Source organism: Dreissena polymorpha, chromosome 10 (genome assembly GCF_020536995.1).
Source record: "Dreissena polymorpha isolate Duluth1 chromosome 10, UMN_Dpol_1.0, whole genome shotgun sequence".
Taxonomy (NCBI): domain Eukaryota; kingdom Metazoa; phylum Mollusca; class Bivalvia; order Myida; family Dreissenidae; genus Dreissena; species Dreissena polymorpha.
In genome coordinates this window covers 30,690,192-30,708,885 of record NC_068364.1, presented here as the reverse complement: position 1 = coordinate 30,708,885, position 18,694 = coordinate 30,690,192, and the positions used below count along the sequence as shown (strand labels likewise).

The following is an 18,694-nucleotide window of genomic DNA, read 5'->3' as shown; positions in this document are numbered from 1 at the left end:
AATCAGAGACAACACTTTCAGCCTAGACTAGACTTGATGACTTAATAAAGCAGTCTTCACAAGCTAATCAGGGATAACACTTTCAGCCTAGACTAGACTTGTTGACTTAATAAAGCAGTCTGCACAAGCTAATCAGAGACAACACTTTCAGCCTAGACTAGACTTGTTGACTTGATAAAGCTGTCTGCACAAGCTAATCAGGGACAACACTTTCTGCCTAGACTAGACTTGTTGACTTAATAAAGCAGTCTGCACAGGCTAATCAGAGACAACACTTTCAGCCTAGACTAGATGTGTTGACTTAATAAAGCAGTCTGCACAGGCTAATCAGAGACAACACTTTCTGCCTAGACTAGACTTGTTGACTTAATAAAGCAGTCTGCACAAGCTAATCAGAGACAACACTTTCAGCCTAGACTAGACTTGTTGACTTAATAAAGCAGTCTGCACAGGCTAATCAGGGATGACACTTTCAGCCTAGACTAGACATGTTGACTTAATAAAGCAGTCTGCACAAGCTAATCAGAGACAAAACTTCCAGCCTAGACTAGACTTGTTGACTTAATAAAGCAGTCTGCACCGGCTAATCAGGGATGACACTTTCAGCCTAGACTAGACATTTTGACTTAATAAAGCAGTCTGCACAAGCTAATCAGAGACAAAACTTTCAGCCTAGACTAGACATGATGACTTAATAAAGCAGTCTGCACAAGCTAATCAGAGACAACACTTTCAGCCTAGACTAGACTTGTTGACTTAATAAAGCAGTCTGCACAAGCTAATCAGGAATGACACTTTCAGCCTAGACTAGACTTGTTGACTTAATAAAGCAGTCTGCACAAGCTAATCAGAGACAACACTTTTAGTCTAGACTAGACTTGTTGACTTAATAAAGCAGTCAGCACAAGCTAATCAGAGACAACACTTTCAGCCTAGACTAGACTTGTTGACTTAATAAAGCAGTCTGCACAAGCTAATCAGGGATGACACTTTCAGCCTAGACTAGACTTGTTGACTTAATAAAGCAGTCTGCACAAGCTAATCAGAGACAACACTTTCAGCCTAGACTAGACTTGATGACTTTATAAAGCAGTCTGCACAAGCTAATCAGGAATGACACTTTCAGCCTAGACTAGACTTGTTGACTTAATAAAGTAGTCTTCACAAGCTAATCAGAGACAACACTTTCAGCCTAGACAAGACTTGTTGACTTAATAAAGCAGTCTGCACAAGCTAATCAGAGACAAAACTTTCAGCCTAGACTAGACATGATGACTTAATAAAGCAGTCTGCACAAGCTAATCAGAGACAACACTTTCAGCCTAGACTAGACTTGTTGACTTAATAAAGCAGTCTGCACAAGCTAATCAGGAATGACACTTTCAGCCTAGACTAGACTTGTTGACTTAATAAAGTAGTCCTAACAAGCTAATCAGAGACAACACTTTCAGCCTAGACAAGACTTGTTGACTTAATAAAGCAGTCTGCACAAGCTAGTCAGAGACAACACTTTCAGCCTAGACTAGACGTGTTGACTTAATAAAGCAGTCTGCACAAGCTAATCAGGGATGACACTTTCAGCCTAGACTAGACTTGTTGACTTAATAAAGCAGTTTGCACAAGCTAATCAGAGACAACACTTTCAGCCTAGACTGGACGTGTTGACTTAATAAAACAGCCTGCACGGGCTAATCAGGGATGACACTTTCTGCCTAGACTGGACTTGTTGACTTAATAAAGCAGTCTGCACAAGCTAATCAGAGACAACACTTTCAGCCTAGACTACACTTGTTGACTTAATTAAGCAGTCTGCACAGGCTAATCAGGGATGACACTTTCAGCCTATACTATACTTGTTGACTTAATAAAGCAGTCTGCACAGGCTAATAAGAGACAACAATTTCAGCCTAGACTAGACTTGTTGACTTAATTAAGCAGTCTGCACAAGCTAATCATAGACAACACTTTCAGCTTAGACTAGACTTGTTGACTTAATAAAGCAGTCTGCACAAGCTAATCAGGGATGACACTTACAGCCTAGACTAGACTTGTTGACTTAATAAAGCAGTCTGCACAAGCTAATCAGAGACAACACTTTCAGCCTAGACTAGACTTGTTGACTTAATAAAGCAGTCTGCACAAGCTAATCAGGGATGACACTTTCTGCCTAGACTAGACTTGTTGACTTAATAAAGCAGTCTGCACAGGCTAATCAGAGACAACACTTTCTGCCTAGACTGGACTTGTTGACTTAATAAAGCAGTCTGCACAGGCTAATCAGAGACAACACTTTCTGCCTAGACTAGACTAGTTGACTTAATAAAGCAGTCTGCACAGGCTAATCAGAGACAACACTTTCAGCCTAGACTAGACTTGTTGACTTAAAAAAGCAGTCTGCACATGCTAATCAGGGATTACACTTTCTGCCTAGACTAGACTTGTTGACTTAATAAAGCAGTCTGCACAAGCTAATCAGGGACAACCTTTTCCGCCTTAACTGAATTTTAGTTTAAAAGGGACTTCCCTAAACAAGAGGGCCTGAAAGGCCCAAAGTCGCTCACCTGAGATAACAAGATATTATTGGGACAAATCTTCTGACCAAGTTTCACGAAGATCGGAAAATAAATGTGGCCTCTAGATTGTTAACAAAGTTTTACTATAGCCATATAGGGAAAAATGCCCAGCCCCCTGGCAGCCATGTTTTTCAACCAACCGACATCATATTTGAACTCGTCCAAGATATTATCGGGAAGAATCTTCTGACCAAGTTTCATGAAGATCGGACAGTAAATGTGGCCTCTAGAGTGTTAACAAGATTTTACTATAGCCATATTAGGAAAAATGCCCCGCCCCTTGGAAGCCATTTTTTTCAAGCAAACATAATTATTTTCGAACTCATCCAAGATATCATTGAAACCAATCTTCTGACCTAACTTCATAAAGATTGGACACTAAATGTGGCCTCTAAAGTGTTAACAAGATTTTACTATAGCCATTTATAGCCATATAAGGAAAAATGCCCCGCCCCATGTGGCCATGTTTTTAAAGCAACCAAAACCTTTTTTGAACTCATCCAAGATATCATTGGGACAAATCTTCTGACCAAGTTTCATGATGATCGGAAAATAAATGTGACCTCTAGAGTGTTAACAAGGTTTTACTATAACCATATAAGGAAAATAGCCCCCACCAATGGTGGCCATGTTTTTCAACCAACAGGCATCATTTTTGAACTCTTCCAAGATATTATTAGGATGAATCTTTTGACAAAGTTTCATTAAGATAGGACTATAAATGTGGCCTCTAGAGTGTTAACAAGATTTTACTATAGCCTTATATAGCCATATAAGAAAAATGCCCCGCCCCTTGGTGGCCATGTTTTTCATGCAAACGTAACCATTTTCAAACTCATCCAAGATATCATTAAGACAAATCTTCTGACCAAATTGCATCAAGATTGGACAATAAATGTGGCCTCTAGAATGTTAACAAGGTTTTACTATAGCCATATAAGGAAAAATGCCCCGCCCCCTGGCGGCCATGTTTTTCAACCAACCGGCATCATATTCGAACTCATCAAAGATATTATTGGGATGAATCTTCTGGCCAAGTTTCATGAAGATCAGACAATAAATGTGGCCTCTAGAGTGTTATCAAGATTTTACAATAGCAATATTTAGCCATATAAGAAAAAATGCACCGCCCCTTGGCAGCCATGTTTTTCAAGCAAAGGTTTCCATTTTTGAACGCATCCAAGATATAATTGGTACAAATCTTCTGAGCAAGTTTCATGAAGATCGGAAAATAAATGTGGCCTCTAGAGTGTTAACAAGGTTTCACTATAGCCATATAAGGAAAAATGCCCCGCCCGCTGGCGGCCATGTTTTTAAACCAACCGTCATCATTTTCAAACTCGTCCACGATATTATTGGGATAAATCTTCTGACCAAGTTTCATGAAGATCAGACAATAAATGTGGCCTCTAGAGTGTTAAGAAGATTTTACTATAGCCATATTAGGAAAAATGCACCGCCCCTTGGCAGCCATGTTTTTCAAGCAAACGTAACCATTTTCGAACTCATCCAAGATATCATTGAGACCAATCTTCTGACCGAATTTCATGAAGATTGGACAATAAATGTGGCCCCTAGAGAGTTAACATGGCAAATGTTGACGGCTCACGACACACAACACACGACGGACTAAAAGCGATCACAAAAGCTCACCATGAGCACGTTGTGCTCAGTTGAGCTAAAAAAACTCAGAAACATAAGTTAACCACTCACGTCAAAGTTGTTTTGCGCTGCGTAGTGTAAAGGTGTGGCCCCGTTCTGGTCTGAACTCGAGAACTCCGCCTTGTTGTCCAACAGCAGGGATACAATCTTTGAATGACCTGGTAACAGAATACAAGACAACTTTGTTCAAAGTAAAAAACTTGGCAATATACTTGAGCCAAGCTCTGAGAAAACGGGGCTTTACTTATGTGCATGAAGTATGGTTCCAGATTAACCTTTGCAATCTTCTTTTATGGAATTTACTTGGCAAAAATCCAGTTAATGCAGAAAGTGTCTTGTCCCTGATTGGCATGTGGGGTCTGCACAGGCTAATCTGGGACAACACTTTATGCACATGCATTAAGCCCCGTTTTCCCATATCGAGGCTCATTTACAATATTTGGTTTTGCAATCTCTAACAGAGTAAGTTGTTGAATTTTTGTGGGGTTTATTGTGGTACCTTTGGGGTTTATGGTGTTTCTTTGGGGTTTATGGTGTTTCTTTGGGGTTTATGGTGTTTCTTTGGGGTTTATTGTGTTTCTTTCGGGTTACTAGTAATTGTGTTTATTTGGAGTTTATTGTGTTTCTTTGGGGTTTATTGTGTTTCTTTCAGTTTAATTGTGTTTCTTTGGAGTTTAATGTGTTTCTTTGGGGTTAATTGTGTTTTATTATTTACAAAAAATGAAAATGAGCATCTCTGTGGCAATACACAGGCTAATCTGGGAGTTCACTTTCAGCCTGAACTGGATTTTCCTCTAGAGGAGACTTATTTTGACCAAACAATTACCATACATGTAACAGCGAAAAAAGGGTTGTCCTTTATTAGCCTTTGAAGACCAGGCCTCGACATTTACGTTAGTCTGACTGTCCGGGACAACCATATTGTTAGTGCGGACAAGTAAATAAAAAATTTGCTAGTCTGACTGGACAAATGGTCATTATAATTTAATTACTTAAACAAGAGCGCCGCATGACGGAGCAATATACGCCCGATTCGTGTGCCATTGGAGATGATACACTGATGATTGATGTATTTGTTTTGAAAATAAGCAAAAAAAACAACAACAACTTATATAACTGATATATTCATATATATGCATTGATATCAATAAGTGTACACTTAGTCTCATTTGTTCTCTAAAACACAATATTTAAATCATAATTGTTTAGACCCCCATACCACTTTGACGCAGGATAAAAAGTTGTTTAAAAGTTTCGGATGAATACAATTTGAATTAGAGTCCGGACAAAGTGGCGCCGTTGAAAATGCACTAATTGACCCTATGACCTAGTTCTTGACCCGACATGACCCATATTCGAACTTGACCTAGATATCAACTAGATGCAACTACTGACCAAGTTTGGTAAAGATCGGATGAATACAATTTGAATAAGAGTCCGGACAAAGTGGCGCTGTTGAAAATGGACTAATTGACCCTATGACCTAGTTTTTTACCTGGCATGACCCATATTCGAACTTGGCCTAGATATCAACTAGATGCAACTACTGACCAAGTTTGGTGAAGATAAGATTTATACAATTTGAATTAGAGTCCGGACAAAGTAAAATGCACTAATTGACCCTTTGACCTAGTTTTTGACCCAGCATGACCCATATTCGGACTTGACCTAGATATCAACTAGATGCAACTACTGACCAAGTTTGGTGAAGATCGGATGAATACAATTTGAATTAGAGTCCGGACAAAGTGGCGCCGTTGAAAATGCACTAATTGACCCTATGACCTAGTTTTTGACCCGGCATGACCCATATTCGAACTTGGCCTATATATCAACTAGATGCAACTGCTGACCAAGTTTGGTGAAGATCGGATGAATACAATTTGAAATAGAGTCCGGACAAAGTGGCCCCTTTGAAAATGCACTTATTGACCCTATGACCTAGTTTTTGACCCGGCATGACCCATATTCGAACTTGGCCTAGATATCAACTAGATGCAACTGCTGACCAAGTTTGGTGAAGATCGGATGAATACAATTTGAATTAGAGTCCGGACAAAGTGATGCCTTCCGCCCGCCGCCCGCCCGCCAAGGGGTTTCACATAATACGTCCCGTATTTTATACGGGCGTATAAAAAATGCCTTTAACTCCGTTATTTCTGAGGAGTTACCACAAAACTTGTTTGATTATAATTATCTTGTTTACGTTAAAACGACAAAGAGCGAGATATTCCAATAGTTCCATGTGATACTACACAATACTGATCACAAGGGAAGCAACCCTTTACATTTTTCTTTGCCAAGATGACAAGAATATGGTCCTTTGTAAAGAATATGCATTTGACGACACTAGCTCACACCGATCTTACAGACAATTAACGTAGTGACGACATATTTTGTAAATGGCCAAAGGCGAGGGGACATTTTCAGGGAACACTTGGTCAGTGAGTTGTGTTAATGTTGTTAAAAATATCAGTTCAGTACTGTACATATACATCACTTTGAATATTTTCTGCTTTATAGTGGCAGTTTTTGTCAGGTATTATGGCTTTGTATGTTTTAAAATCAATAATCTTGAGTTTTCCTGATATTCTAGTCAGTTCTTTTTGTATTGAAATTGTCTACAATTATGTAAGCATGTATTTTTAACGATTAAAGTCTTTATGACTTGAGCATTTTATATTATTTCATTATTTTGCAAAGTACTAAGCAGAATAAGACATAGTCAGGACAAGTTGCTTTTTGGTCAGGACATGTGAAATTTTGGTCTACTTGTCAGACCGGCAATTGGCTTCAAAAGTTAATGTCGAGCCCTGAAGACTGCACATTCTAATCTGATAGGACACTTCACGCACATGTATTTGCTCTGAGCAAGGCTAAACTATTTTGATGGGTCTGGAAAAAATGTTACAGTACTACACTCATTATTTTACATGCAGTTAAATTGCAAACAGTACTTTGGAATTAGACCATCGGGAATCACTGTCTTTGACTATTCAGAATGCAATCTTGCATAAAAGATTTTCTTGTATAAATAACATCAATAGTCATTAATGAACAAGAGATTTGTTCGTCAGAAACACAATGCCCCCTATTGCGCCGCTTTGATTTTTTTTTATTTTGTTTACCTTTGACGTTTGACCTTGAACTTCCACCACTCAAAATTTGCAGCTTCATAAGAATGCCGCTTTGAATTATTATTTTTTTACCTTTGACCTTGAAGGATAACCTTGACCTTGAGCTTCCACCACTCAAATTGTGCAGCTTCATGAGATACGCATGCATGCCAAATATCAAGTTGCTATCTTCAATATTAAAAAATAACAAGAGCACCGCCTTGCGGGTGCAGACCGCTCATCTATTGTCTTTTTAAAGGTGAAGGGACTTTCATTTTCAATCACAAAGGAGGGAGGGGTGGAGTGAAGAGGGGTGTATAGCGTGGGGGTGTGGACATTTATTACATTATCTTCCAAAAATGCGGGAAAAAAGCAAAACAAAAATATAAATCAGGGGGGGTGGGTGGGTGGGGGGGATTCTTGGGTGCGATGGTTGGACGGTATTTCAAACATAAAATAATAAAAATCAATATTTGTGTTTTTTAACCGTTTCAAAAAAAAATTGGGGGTGGGGTGGGGGGGGGGGTAGGGGGGGTATAGTGTGAGGGTGTGGTGGTCATTTGTGAGATGATCTTAAAAAAAATATTATGGGGGAGGATTCGGGGGGAGGGGGGTGGTGTGGGGGGTGGGGAGATTCTTGGGTGCGATGGTTGGACGGTATTTCAATTATAAAATAATAAAAATAAATATTTGTGTTTTTTAACCGTAAAATTGGGGGTGAGTGGGGTCGGGGGGGGTATAGTGTGAGGGAATAGGTGGTCATTTGTGAGATGATCTTAAAAAAACAAAAAAGGGGGGATTCAGAGGGGCGGGGGAGGGGGAGATGGCACTGGGGATGGTTTGGGTGGAGTCTTTTGTGGTATGTCAGGTAAGAGTAGTTTTGTCAAAGTATCAATCAAATCTAATCATAAATAAAGAAGTTATGGCAATTTTAGCAAAATTTAATAATTTGACCTAGAGAGTCAAGGTAATTCAAAGGTCAAGGTAAAATTCAACTTGCCAGGTACAGTAACCTCATGATAGCATGAAAGTATTTGAAGTTTGAAAGCAATAGCCTTGATACTTTAGAAGTAAAGTGGATAGAAACACAAAATTTAACCATATATTCAAAGTTGCTAAGTCAAAAAAGGGCCATAATTCTGTAAAAATGACAACCAGAGTTATGCAACTTGTCCTTTTACTGTACCCTTATGATAGTTTGCGAGTGTTCCAAGTATGTAAGCAATATCTATGATACTTTAGGGGTAAAGTGGACCAAAACACAAAACTTAACCAAATTTTCAATTTTCTAAGTATAAAGGGCCCATAATTCCATCCAAATGCCAGTCAGAATTACATAACTTTGCCTGCACAGTCCCCTTATGATAGTTAATAAGTGTTGCAAGTATGAAAGCAATAGCTTTAATACTGTAGGAATAAAGTGGACCTAAACACAAAACTTAACCAAATTTTCAATTTTCTAAGTATACAAAGGGCACATAATTCTGTCAAAATGCCAGTCAGAGTTACATTACTTTGCCTGCACAGTCCCCTTATGATAGTTAGTAAGTGTTGCAAGTATGAAAGCAATAGCTTTGATACTTAAGGAATAAAATGAACCTAAACACAAAACTTAACCAATTTTTTTAATTTTCTAAGTATAAAAAGGGCACATAATTCTGTCAAAATGCACGCCAGAGTTATCTTACTTTGCCTGCCCAGTCCCCTCATGATAGTAATTAAGTGTACCAAGTTTGAATGCAATAGCATTGATACTTTCTGAGAAAAGTGGACCTAAACGCAAAACTTAACCGGACGCCAACGCCGACGCCGACGCCGACGCCAAGGTGATGACAATAGCTCATAATTTAAAAAAAAAATAGAAGAGCTAAAAAGTTATGGCCAATGTTTAAGTTTTCAGACGGACAGACGCAATATATTTGACATTTGACCATGAAGGATGACCTTGACCTTCACCTTTTACCACTCAAAATGTTCAGCTCCATGAGATACACATGCATGCCAAATATCAAGTTGCTATCTTCAATAGTGAAAAAGTTATGGCCAATGTTAAAGTTTTTTTTCGGACGGACAGACAGACAGACTGACATACACACATACTGACATACTGATTGACGGACAGTTCAACTGCTATATGCCACCCTACCGGGGGCATAAAAATTGGCCATGTATAAGTTGCTTTCATTTGAATTGCTAGCAAATAGTGAAGAAAATGCAGATCTGTAAAATTAAAATCAAATGTATAACTACATGTATTTACATGTTTAAAACACAGGTTGCATAGTTTGGTTAAAATATTATTTATTAAATCTTTTGAATAACAATCACAGTGTGTGATTGAGGCAAAGTCAGAGGGGAGGAAAATTCTGTATCGATAGTATAACAACGATCGTATAAACTTTACCTTTATACTATCGCTATTTTTAGACCATGGATTTCCGATCTCTATCTTAAGAACACTGTATGTTTCAATGTGACGTCATAGCAAATGATGACGTTGAAGTAAACAAACACTACGGAGTCTACTTGGAAAACCAGCGCTGTTTCTTTGAATGTTAAAGTATTTTTACTCTTTTTGAACGATATACGACCACAAAATAATAGGATAAATAGAATATTATGTGAGTTTTGGATAAAGATCAAGTTTATCATGCTTGGCCCGAACCATGTAAGCGCTCGACAAGCCTCGCGCTACATCGGTTCTAAGCCTCGCATGATAAACTTGATCTTTATCCAAAACTCACATAATATTCTCTATATACACAGACCCACTAACATATAAATCAAATCATGTTTGTCTTTTTCCATGTTCGAACGATACTCTTCTAAATTGTGTTGCTTGTATCTAAAATGTAGTCTTTTTCGTTGACAAACATATTTCATTATTCCTATCAAACTATAAAATGTCAGTCTTTAATTCGGTTGCTATTTGTCATTTCAATAATCTTAATTTTCGCTTCACAACGGCGCCATTTGCAAACGAATCAGCTTAGAAATACCAAACACATTTTAAGAAACCGATTTTAATTGGAAGATTGTGAAATGACAGCCAATTATATCGCACGTTATAAAAATGCTTAGGAAGAATCTACCAGTGTAAAATGCGGAGAGATTTCACGGGCCGCGGATATTTTGGGCCGCTTATGAAATACGTCCGCAGAATCAGTGGTACACAATCTCCCCCACATTTTTTTAAACAAATTTAAGCGAATCTCGAAAGTGACCCCCGGGACAACCCGATCCGCAGAAATCCACAGATCCGCAGAAAAATCACACCCCTGAATCAGAAGGATAAATTAAATCATAAATAGGATGTATCAAATGCAGGAAAGTTTATATATTTTACATTAAAATATGTAAAATTTATTTTGACAAGTTTGAGCCTCAAGACAGACAAACAACACAAGTGCACTTACTAAATGGACAAGGGAAATAACTCCATAATAAACAAGGGGAAGTAACTCCCCTTGCCCATATACTAGTATTGGACAAGTAAAATAACTGTGTAATAAACAATGGACAGTAAGTCACCTAGCCCAGTTACTTAAGGTAAGTAAAATAAGGTCAGTAACTCACCAACATTAGCAAGGTCAATAACTCTCTAATAAAAGGGGCAATAATTAACTGGACATAGGAAATAACTTCCTACTAAACAAGGGGCCGTAACTAACCAACTAGAGAAACAACTGCCTAATAAACAATGGTCCCTAATTCACCAACAAGGGAAATAACTGCCAAATAAACAAGGGACCATATCTCCAAAACAAGGGAAATAACAGCCTAATAACCAAAGGGCCCTAACTCACCAACAAGGAAAATAACTACCTAATAAACAATGGGCCCTAACTCACCAACAAGGGAAATAACTACCTAATAATGAAGGGGCCATAACTTACCAACAAGGGAAATAACTGCCTAATAAACAAGGGTTATTAACTCACCAACAAGGGAAATAACTGCCTAATAAACAAAGGGCCCTAACTGGACAACAAGGGAAAAACTGCCTAATAAACAAGGGGCCATAACTCACCAACAAGGGAAATAAGTGCCTAATAAACAAGGGCTCTAACTCACCAACAAGGGAAAGAACTGCCGAATAAAAAAGGGGCCCTAACTGACCAAAGAGGGAAATAACTGCCTAATGTTGCCATAACTCATCAAACACAAACAAGGGGCAGTAACTCACCAAGTACAGCAGCCCAGTGTAGAGGGGTCCTGAACATGTTGTCCAGAGCAGAAACATTGCAGTTTTCAACAGCAACCTGAAAGCATTTTGTGTACCAATTGATGTCATCACAAAGTTGCCTCTTGATAGAAAAGTCCTACAAGCTATTCCTATCAATTTAAATAGCATGGCTTTAAAAAAAACTTTTAAGAATGTAAAGAAGGTCTGATGGAAGAATTCCCAATTTCTGAATCAATCTCTTAAGTATTAAAATCCAAAGCAAAGACGTTATTCTGATTGGATAATTTCATCACATGACCTGTTTTTTATATCTGCATATGAACCAATAAATTTTTTTTTTTAAATATTCAAAAAGATACTAAATGACATCAAAATTTTGCTAAAACTGCATAGATGTTGCTCATAAAACATCATTGGCGATCATATCCAATTAATTTTAATTTATGTTTTAACTTTAAAGTCTGTTAATTTCATATAATGACATATCAGATTGGCAATTAACAAGCCGACTGTAAGTAAATATCTCATAATTTGACGCATACATGAGAATAAAAATACATTCAATTAAGCCATGCTTGTTTGATCACACCTTAAACTTGATAGCGCCTCTGTTGCCTAGCGATAGAGTATCAATATCCGCCTCAAAAATGATTATTTAATACACACGTCTTTGATTATTGGTATCAAAAATGGCTGTTGTTGGTCACTGAATACAGGTAGTTGTTTAACACAGCTGAGACATATTGAAAACAGGACAAGAGGACTGTACGTACGTCAATTAAGGTATGTAGTCACTTAAACCAGAGCTCCAGATAAGGTTTTGTGAAATTCTTAAATTACTACCAGATTTTCAAAAAGAATTCTTAACTCTGAAATTTTATTCTTAACGTTACTACTAAGTTTTGGAAATCAATTCTTATTTTTTATAAATGACCTAAAAAAAATAATAATGGTTATTTTCATGAAACAAAAAAATCAAAATAGACATACTAGCAACTTTATTTATACGAGTTTAACAGTGTCTTTTCAGTATAATACAATTTTATTTTTCAAATACCTTCAAATGGCCAAACTGTGCTTAGATTGCATGCCTTAGATGAATGTTTTCATATTTCACAATTAAAACGGGTCTCCCCTTCAATCTTTTCAACAATAAGCCACGGGACTTGTCCCTTCCACTCGTCCAATGTTTTATTGTGTTTAGGTTTAGACCCGTCGTGTCGCGTTTTTGTTTAGCTTTTCCGACTGTGTCAGAAACTGAACATACAGCATCGTATAAGATCTTTTCTATAATGTCTTTCAAACATTTAACTTCGGCTCACTTTGCGTACAATATGTTTAAAGCGTGTTTTTGGACGCTTTGCAGTTTTTTAGGACGCTCTCTGGGCGCCGCCATTGTTTTCTGACAGATAGACTGTATACGCCGCTTTTATTGGAAAGAAAGCGCTTTGTTAAACAAACCCGATAACCATTCTAAATAAGCACCGCAAAGATCTTTAATACGGGAAAAGAACTCAATAAAATCGATACGAACCGATGTAAAAATAATATTCGTAACTTGATTGTGTAATTCTTAATGGTACGACAAGATTTTAAAATAAATACGTAACGGACTTGAAAATAATTCGTAATTACGAAAATACGACCCTTATCTGGAGCTCTGACTTAAACCTTTCCTACTCAGATGCAAAGTGAAAATGGCTATGTGCAAACAGCATAAAACCAGAACAGCCTGCCTCGCAGTCTGTTCAGGCTTTATGCTGTTTGCTGCTCCTCAATATCTAAGGTTTGAAAATGAAGCCTTTAAAACTTGAATATATTAAGAAAGGGCTTAAATTAAATTTGATTTTCTAAGAGACTTCAAATGCGTCAAAATGGGTTTCTGAGTGTTCAAGGGTTAAAACAAACTGTGTACTGGGAAAACTCAGCTTTAATAATGTGTTGCTCCAGATTAGGCCGAAAGTGTTGTTTCTGTACGGGACCACACTTTGGGCACATGAATGAAGTCCATATTCATAAAGCTCCTAAGGCAAATCTTTACATAAGTTGGATTTAAGGGAAATTTTCAAAATTCAATTTTCTATTGAAATTCTAATGATTTTAGTTTTGTAATGCCAAAGATCTGTTCTTCTATGCAAAATTTACTTAAATAAAACAATTATATGAAAAAGACACCATAATGAAAGAGCAAAAGACTTAAGGAATTTTGAATTATTTAAGGAATTTTCTTAAGTTATACCTAAGGTGTTTAATGAATACCAGCCCTGTTTTCCTAGAACAATGTTTCAAAACGTTGTTAGAACAGGCTGGTACTATACTCACCAGAGCCTTTACGACTGCCTCGTTACCATCAGCGACCACTAAATGTAAGGCAGTCCTTCCCTCATAATCCTGCCAGTTTATAACACTCGGGGTCGTGTCCTGCGAAATAAAATGGGAAAACTGGTTCAATAAAAACAAGTTCAATTAAATTGAATTGATTTGTATAAATATGCAAATTCTAATTGAGCCTCACTCTGAAAAAAAACTGGGCTTAATGCACGTGCGTTATGTGCCATCCCAGATTAGCCTGTGCAGTCCACACAGACTAATCAGGGATGACACTTTCCACTTTTACGGAATCTGTGTTTAAATCTTATTTGGAATTTAAGTCTTACTGTTATGAATTTTGTGTCACAAAATAATTTGCATATAAACACACAACTTGAAGAACTTAAGTTTGAATGACTAAACATAATGCGATACCAAAATGAGCCACTCTTACCAAAATGAGCCACAGTTACCAAATGATCCACAGTTACCAAAAAATGAGCAACAAATAAAATGAGCCACTGTAACAAAAAAGAGCCACAGTTACCAAAATGAGCTACTGTCATCAAAATAAAGCCACAGTTTCCAAAATAAGCCTCAGTTCTAAAATGAGCCACATATACCAAAATGAGCAAGTTACCAAAATGAGCCACAGCTACGATAAATGAGCCACAATTACCAAAATGAGCCATTGTAACTTAAATGAGCCACAGTTACCAAAATGAGCCATTGTAACTTAAATGAGCCACAATTACCAAAATGAGCCATTGTAACTTAAATGAGCCACAGTTACCAAAATGAGCTACTTAAACCAAAAATGAGCCACAGTTACCAAAATAACCCAGTTACCAAAATGAGCAACAGCTACCAAAATGAGCCACAGTAATCACAATGTGCCACAGTTACCAACAAGAGGGCCATGATGGCCCTGTATCGCTCCACTGTTTTTTATGTATAATCAAGAATGTGACTTTCTCTTTCTATCCCTCGTCACACTGGGCACTTAAAAGTTGGAAGGGTGAGCATTTTTATATATGGTAAAAGTTACTACCGTGTTACCTAAACAGACTAAAAAGCCGGGGAATTGTTGTACAGGTCCTATGCTTATAACGTAGGTACATTTATCTCTCCAAAAGATATTGTCGTTCTTTCTATTTCACATATTTTTAGATGCTGAAGATCTACGCATTTGATTTGAAACAGATTCACAAGACCCATAGTTATCAAAATGCCTTAACCCTTTACCAAGTGACACATTTTGGACTTTCCCAATTTGAAAGAGGTTGCAGACGACAATTAAATTGTAATGGAATATGAAGGAAATGATCAGGTAGGGTATCCTGAAATAATTGTGATAAAAGGAGACATTGCTCATCAATTTCTCCTTTTATCACAATTATTTATAAAGTTGTCAGATACAAACCCGTAAAATCCTGATAGTGTTTGGTAAAGAGTAAATAATCTCTGGTTCCTTCTTAGAGCCTTTCACACATTTATAACAAATACAATAGTAGCATCTTTCTTTGTAAAGAATCATCTCAAAATATAATTAACAACCCACACATCCCTAAGACCAACAGGCCTGAAAATATTATGATAATCTTATTTTTAATATTAATAAATGTATTAAATTAAGAAGTACATTTAACTTATAAGATCAATTCATAACTTGTATTAAGAAAATTATAAAATGGTCTGACATATATATTGATCGTTGAGCAATTGACAATCATATCTGCAATTCATGAGTCACGATTCACAAATGGAACAATCAATCATTAGTTAATAAAAAGCAGCAAACAGTCAAGTCCGGTAATCTTGCGCGTCCGGTAATCTTGTGCACTTTGCATTTGCGAATCTCGCAGACAACTGATGGTTTTCTTTAGTGATGAAAGATGGAATTTCACATTCTTCATAATTAACGGATTTAAAAGGTACGTATTAGAATTTGATCATTACATTTAAACACCGGTTGCATCATCCCAATACATCGTAAACACTGGCCCACTTACAAAAAATTCGAAATGAATCACAAATTCCCTGCAGTCTTTAGCGTTTTCATACTTTAAATTAAGAATTCATAAATCCAACGCGTAATTTAGCATTCCATTGCACAATCCGATCAGTTATGGTATTTTTGGCCATGAAAATATATCGCATCAGACCAACATAGTCAATTTATTTCTGTAGTCATTATTTCCCGCCATTCTGTCAAACCAATTTGGTATGATCTCCACATGCGCAATGGTCTCGGTTTGATATTTTCTGTGGAAGCATGATCGTGGTAAAATCAAACCCGTTATGCATAAACATTTTTTTCACGAATACCGGTACTTTTTTATTAATTGAACACTATTACTAGTGACTATATTATTTGTTGATTTGCAGTGAACAAAAACTGCACTAGAAATCCACATTTAATTTCAATGGTTTTACAAACTGATTTTAAAAATATTTTTCTGGAATGTTTTATTGTCAAAAAATGGAAACCATATGTGTACAATTTTGCCTAAACGCGGTCATTACATAAAGTGCGCAAGATTACCGGACACGGTGATAGTTTGAAAATGAGGTGAGTCATATTTGTTTTTAAATCAAATTGGACAGTTCTTCACTGAATTACTCAGATATTTTTGTGGTAATAAGCACATGAATTCATTTCCATAATAAATTTAGATATAATGTTGTCAATTTATAAAAGAACATGTTTTTAAACCAATTGACCCTTAACTGCGCAAGATTACCGGACAGCATCGTAAACGATAGTTAAGAACATTGCACTTCATTAATTCCAACACTTTCTCTTGGATACAAAGTTTGAGTTTACCATGCAGTATCATATATTGACTTTTCTTGAAATAATTATTTTCATGGAAGTTGTGTTTTTTTAAATCAATAAGATATTCTTAAACTGGTTTAAACACTACAAAAAAGACATGAAATTAACTTGTCATCCGAAATATTTTTATCCGGATATATGTTCACTTTCGACGTATTTAAATAAAAACCGACTTGTTTTAGTTTATAAGAAAACCATTCATAACACTTTTTCTTACTTCAATTTCTTTGTAAGCAGTCACCATCTGATTTAAAATGGCACTAAAAGACAGGGTTTTATCTCATGTTGACAAGATGTTGTTGTTGTTTTTGGTCACAGCACACGGCCGCAGTAATCTCCCCTGGTAAACTTCATATTTTCAGTTTTGTGACCCTTGGGGCAGGGTCAAATTTGAGTCCAGGGGCATAATTTGAACAAATTTGAAAGCGGTTTACCCCAGGAACATTTCTGAGAAATTTCATCAGAATTGGACCAGTAGTTTAGGAGAAGAATATGTTTAAAGAAAAAGTTAACGCACGCACGCCGGATGCACGCACGACGGACACAGGACCATGACATTAGCCCTGTTGGCCTCTGGCAAGTGGAGCTAAAAATGAGCCACAGTAACAAAATGTGCCACAGCTTCCAAAATGAGCCACAGTTACCAAAATGAGCCACAGTTACCAAAACGAGCAATTATTACCAAAAAAAGCCACAGTAATCAAAATTAGTAACAGTTACCAAGATAAGCCTGACGCAGTTGACAACCTCCGCGTCTCGACTACTGGCTGCCCAGTGCAGTGGAGTCTTTCCCTCAATGTCCGGGATGCCTATGTTGGAGTCCTGAGATGAAAATGAGAAAAGTCTGAGCCTTTATCCTGAATACTTTTATTTTTTTTTGTTGCCATAGCAACCAAAGTTTTTGACGTCGGAAAAAAATGAAATGACATGCATAATGTCCATATTGCCATCTATCCATGTTTAAAGTTTCATGAAAAAATATGATGAACTTTTTAAGTTATCGCAGGATCAAGACAAGATGTGTTTGTGAAACACTATGTCCCCGTATATGACGTTTGGCCTTGAAGGATGACCTTGACCCTTCACCACTCAAAATGTGCAGCTCCATGAGATACACATGCATGTCAAATATAAAATTGCTAGCTTCAATATTGCAGAAGTGACATTACATGAGCAATTTTGACCCATATATTTGACCTTGAAGGATGACCTTGACCTTTCACCACTCAAAATGTGCAGCTACATGAGATACACATGCATTCCAAATATCAAGTTGCTATCTTCAATATTGCAAAAGTAATCATAAAATGAGCGATTTCGGCCACATATATTTGACCTCTGACCTTGAAGGATGACCTTGACCTTTCACCACTCAAAATGTGCAGCTCCATGAGATACACATGCATGCCAAATATCACGTTGCTATCTTGAATATTGAAATATTGCAAAAGTGTAAATTAAATGAGCGATTTTGACACATATATTTGACCTTTGACCTTGAAGGATGACCTTGACCTTTCACCACTCAAAATGTGTAGCTCCATGAGATACATATGCATGCCAAATATCAAGTTGCTATCTTCAATATTGCAAAAGTTATTGCAAATGTTAAAGTTGGCGCAAACCAACAGACCAACAGACAGGGCAAAAACAATATGTCCCCCACTACTATAGTGGGAGACATAAAAAAGGGTTAGATCTAAAGTTCTGCAACATTTTCAAGAGTCTTTACCCAATCTTTTATCACGCATAGTTCAAACTCCTCTGAGGTTATTGTTGAAAGAACATAATTCATACAATGATTATAAAATTTTTTAGCCCGACCTCTGTTCAATATCACAAACACCGTGGTCATGTACTTTGACTGAAATTACTTCTTAACCAAGTAACTTGATGTGCCCTATACAAGACTGCATATAAAATATAACATTTAATTGGTATATTGTTTAACTTTCATGTTCAATTACTATACATTTGATAGGAAAATAAAAAGAAGTATAAATTCTAC

The 18,694-nt window shown here is 36.9% G+C and overlaps 2 protein-coding genes across 6 annotated transcripts in view; one reads left to right on the top strand and one right to left on the bottom strand.

Annotated features, from left to right (window-relative positions):
- LOC127847629 (transcription intermediary factor 1-alpha-like) overlaps window positions 1–18,694 on the top strand; it is a 194,382-nt gene that overhangs the window by 117,379 nt on the left and 58,309 nt on the right. The window lies entirely within an intron of this gene.
- The window catches only part of LOC127847628 (inversin-like), an 81,020-nt gene that overhangs the window by 54,379 nt on the left and 7,947 nt on the right, over window positions 1–18,694 (bottom strand). For all 5 annotated transcript variants that reach the window (XR_008034085.1, XR_008034084.1, XR_008034083.1 and 2 more), the window contains exons 7-10: window positions 17,407–17,508; window positions 13,860–13,958; window positions 11,538–11,613; window positions 4,287–4,393 (exon numbers count right to left, since the gene is read on the bottom strand). Coding sequence is in view for 2 of the 5 variants with exons in the window: in XM_052379662.1 (XP_052235622.1) it covers window positions 4,287–4,393; window positions 11,538–11,613; window positions 13,860–13,958; window positions 17,407–17,508 (384 nt within the window). In the remaining 3 variants the exon portion in view is untranslated. The remainder of the gene's footprint in view (window positions 1–4,286; window positions 4,394–11,537; window positions 11,614–13,859; window positions 13,959–17,406; window positions 17,509–18,694) is intronic.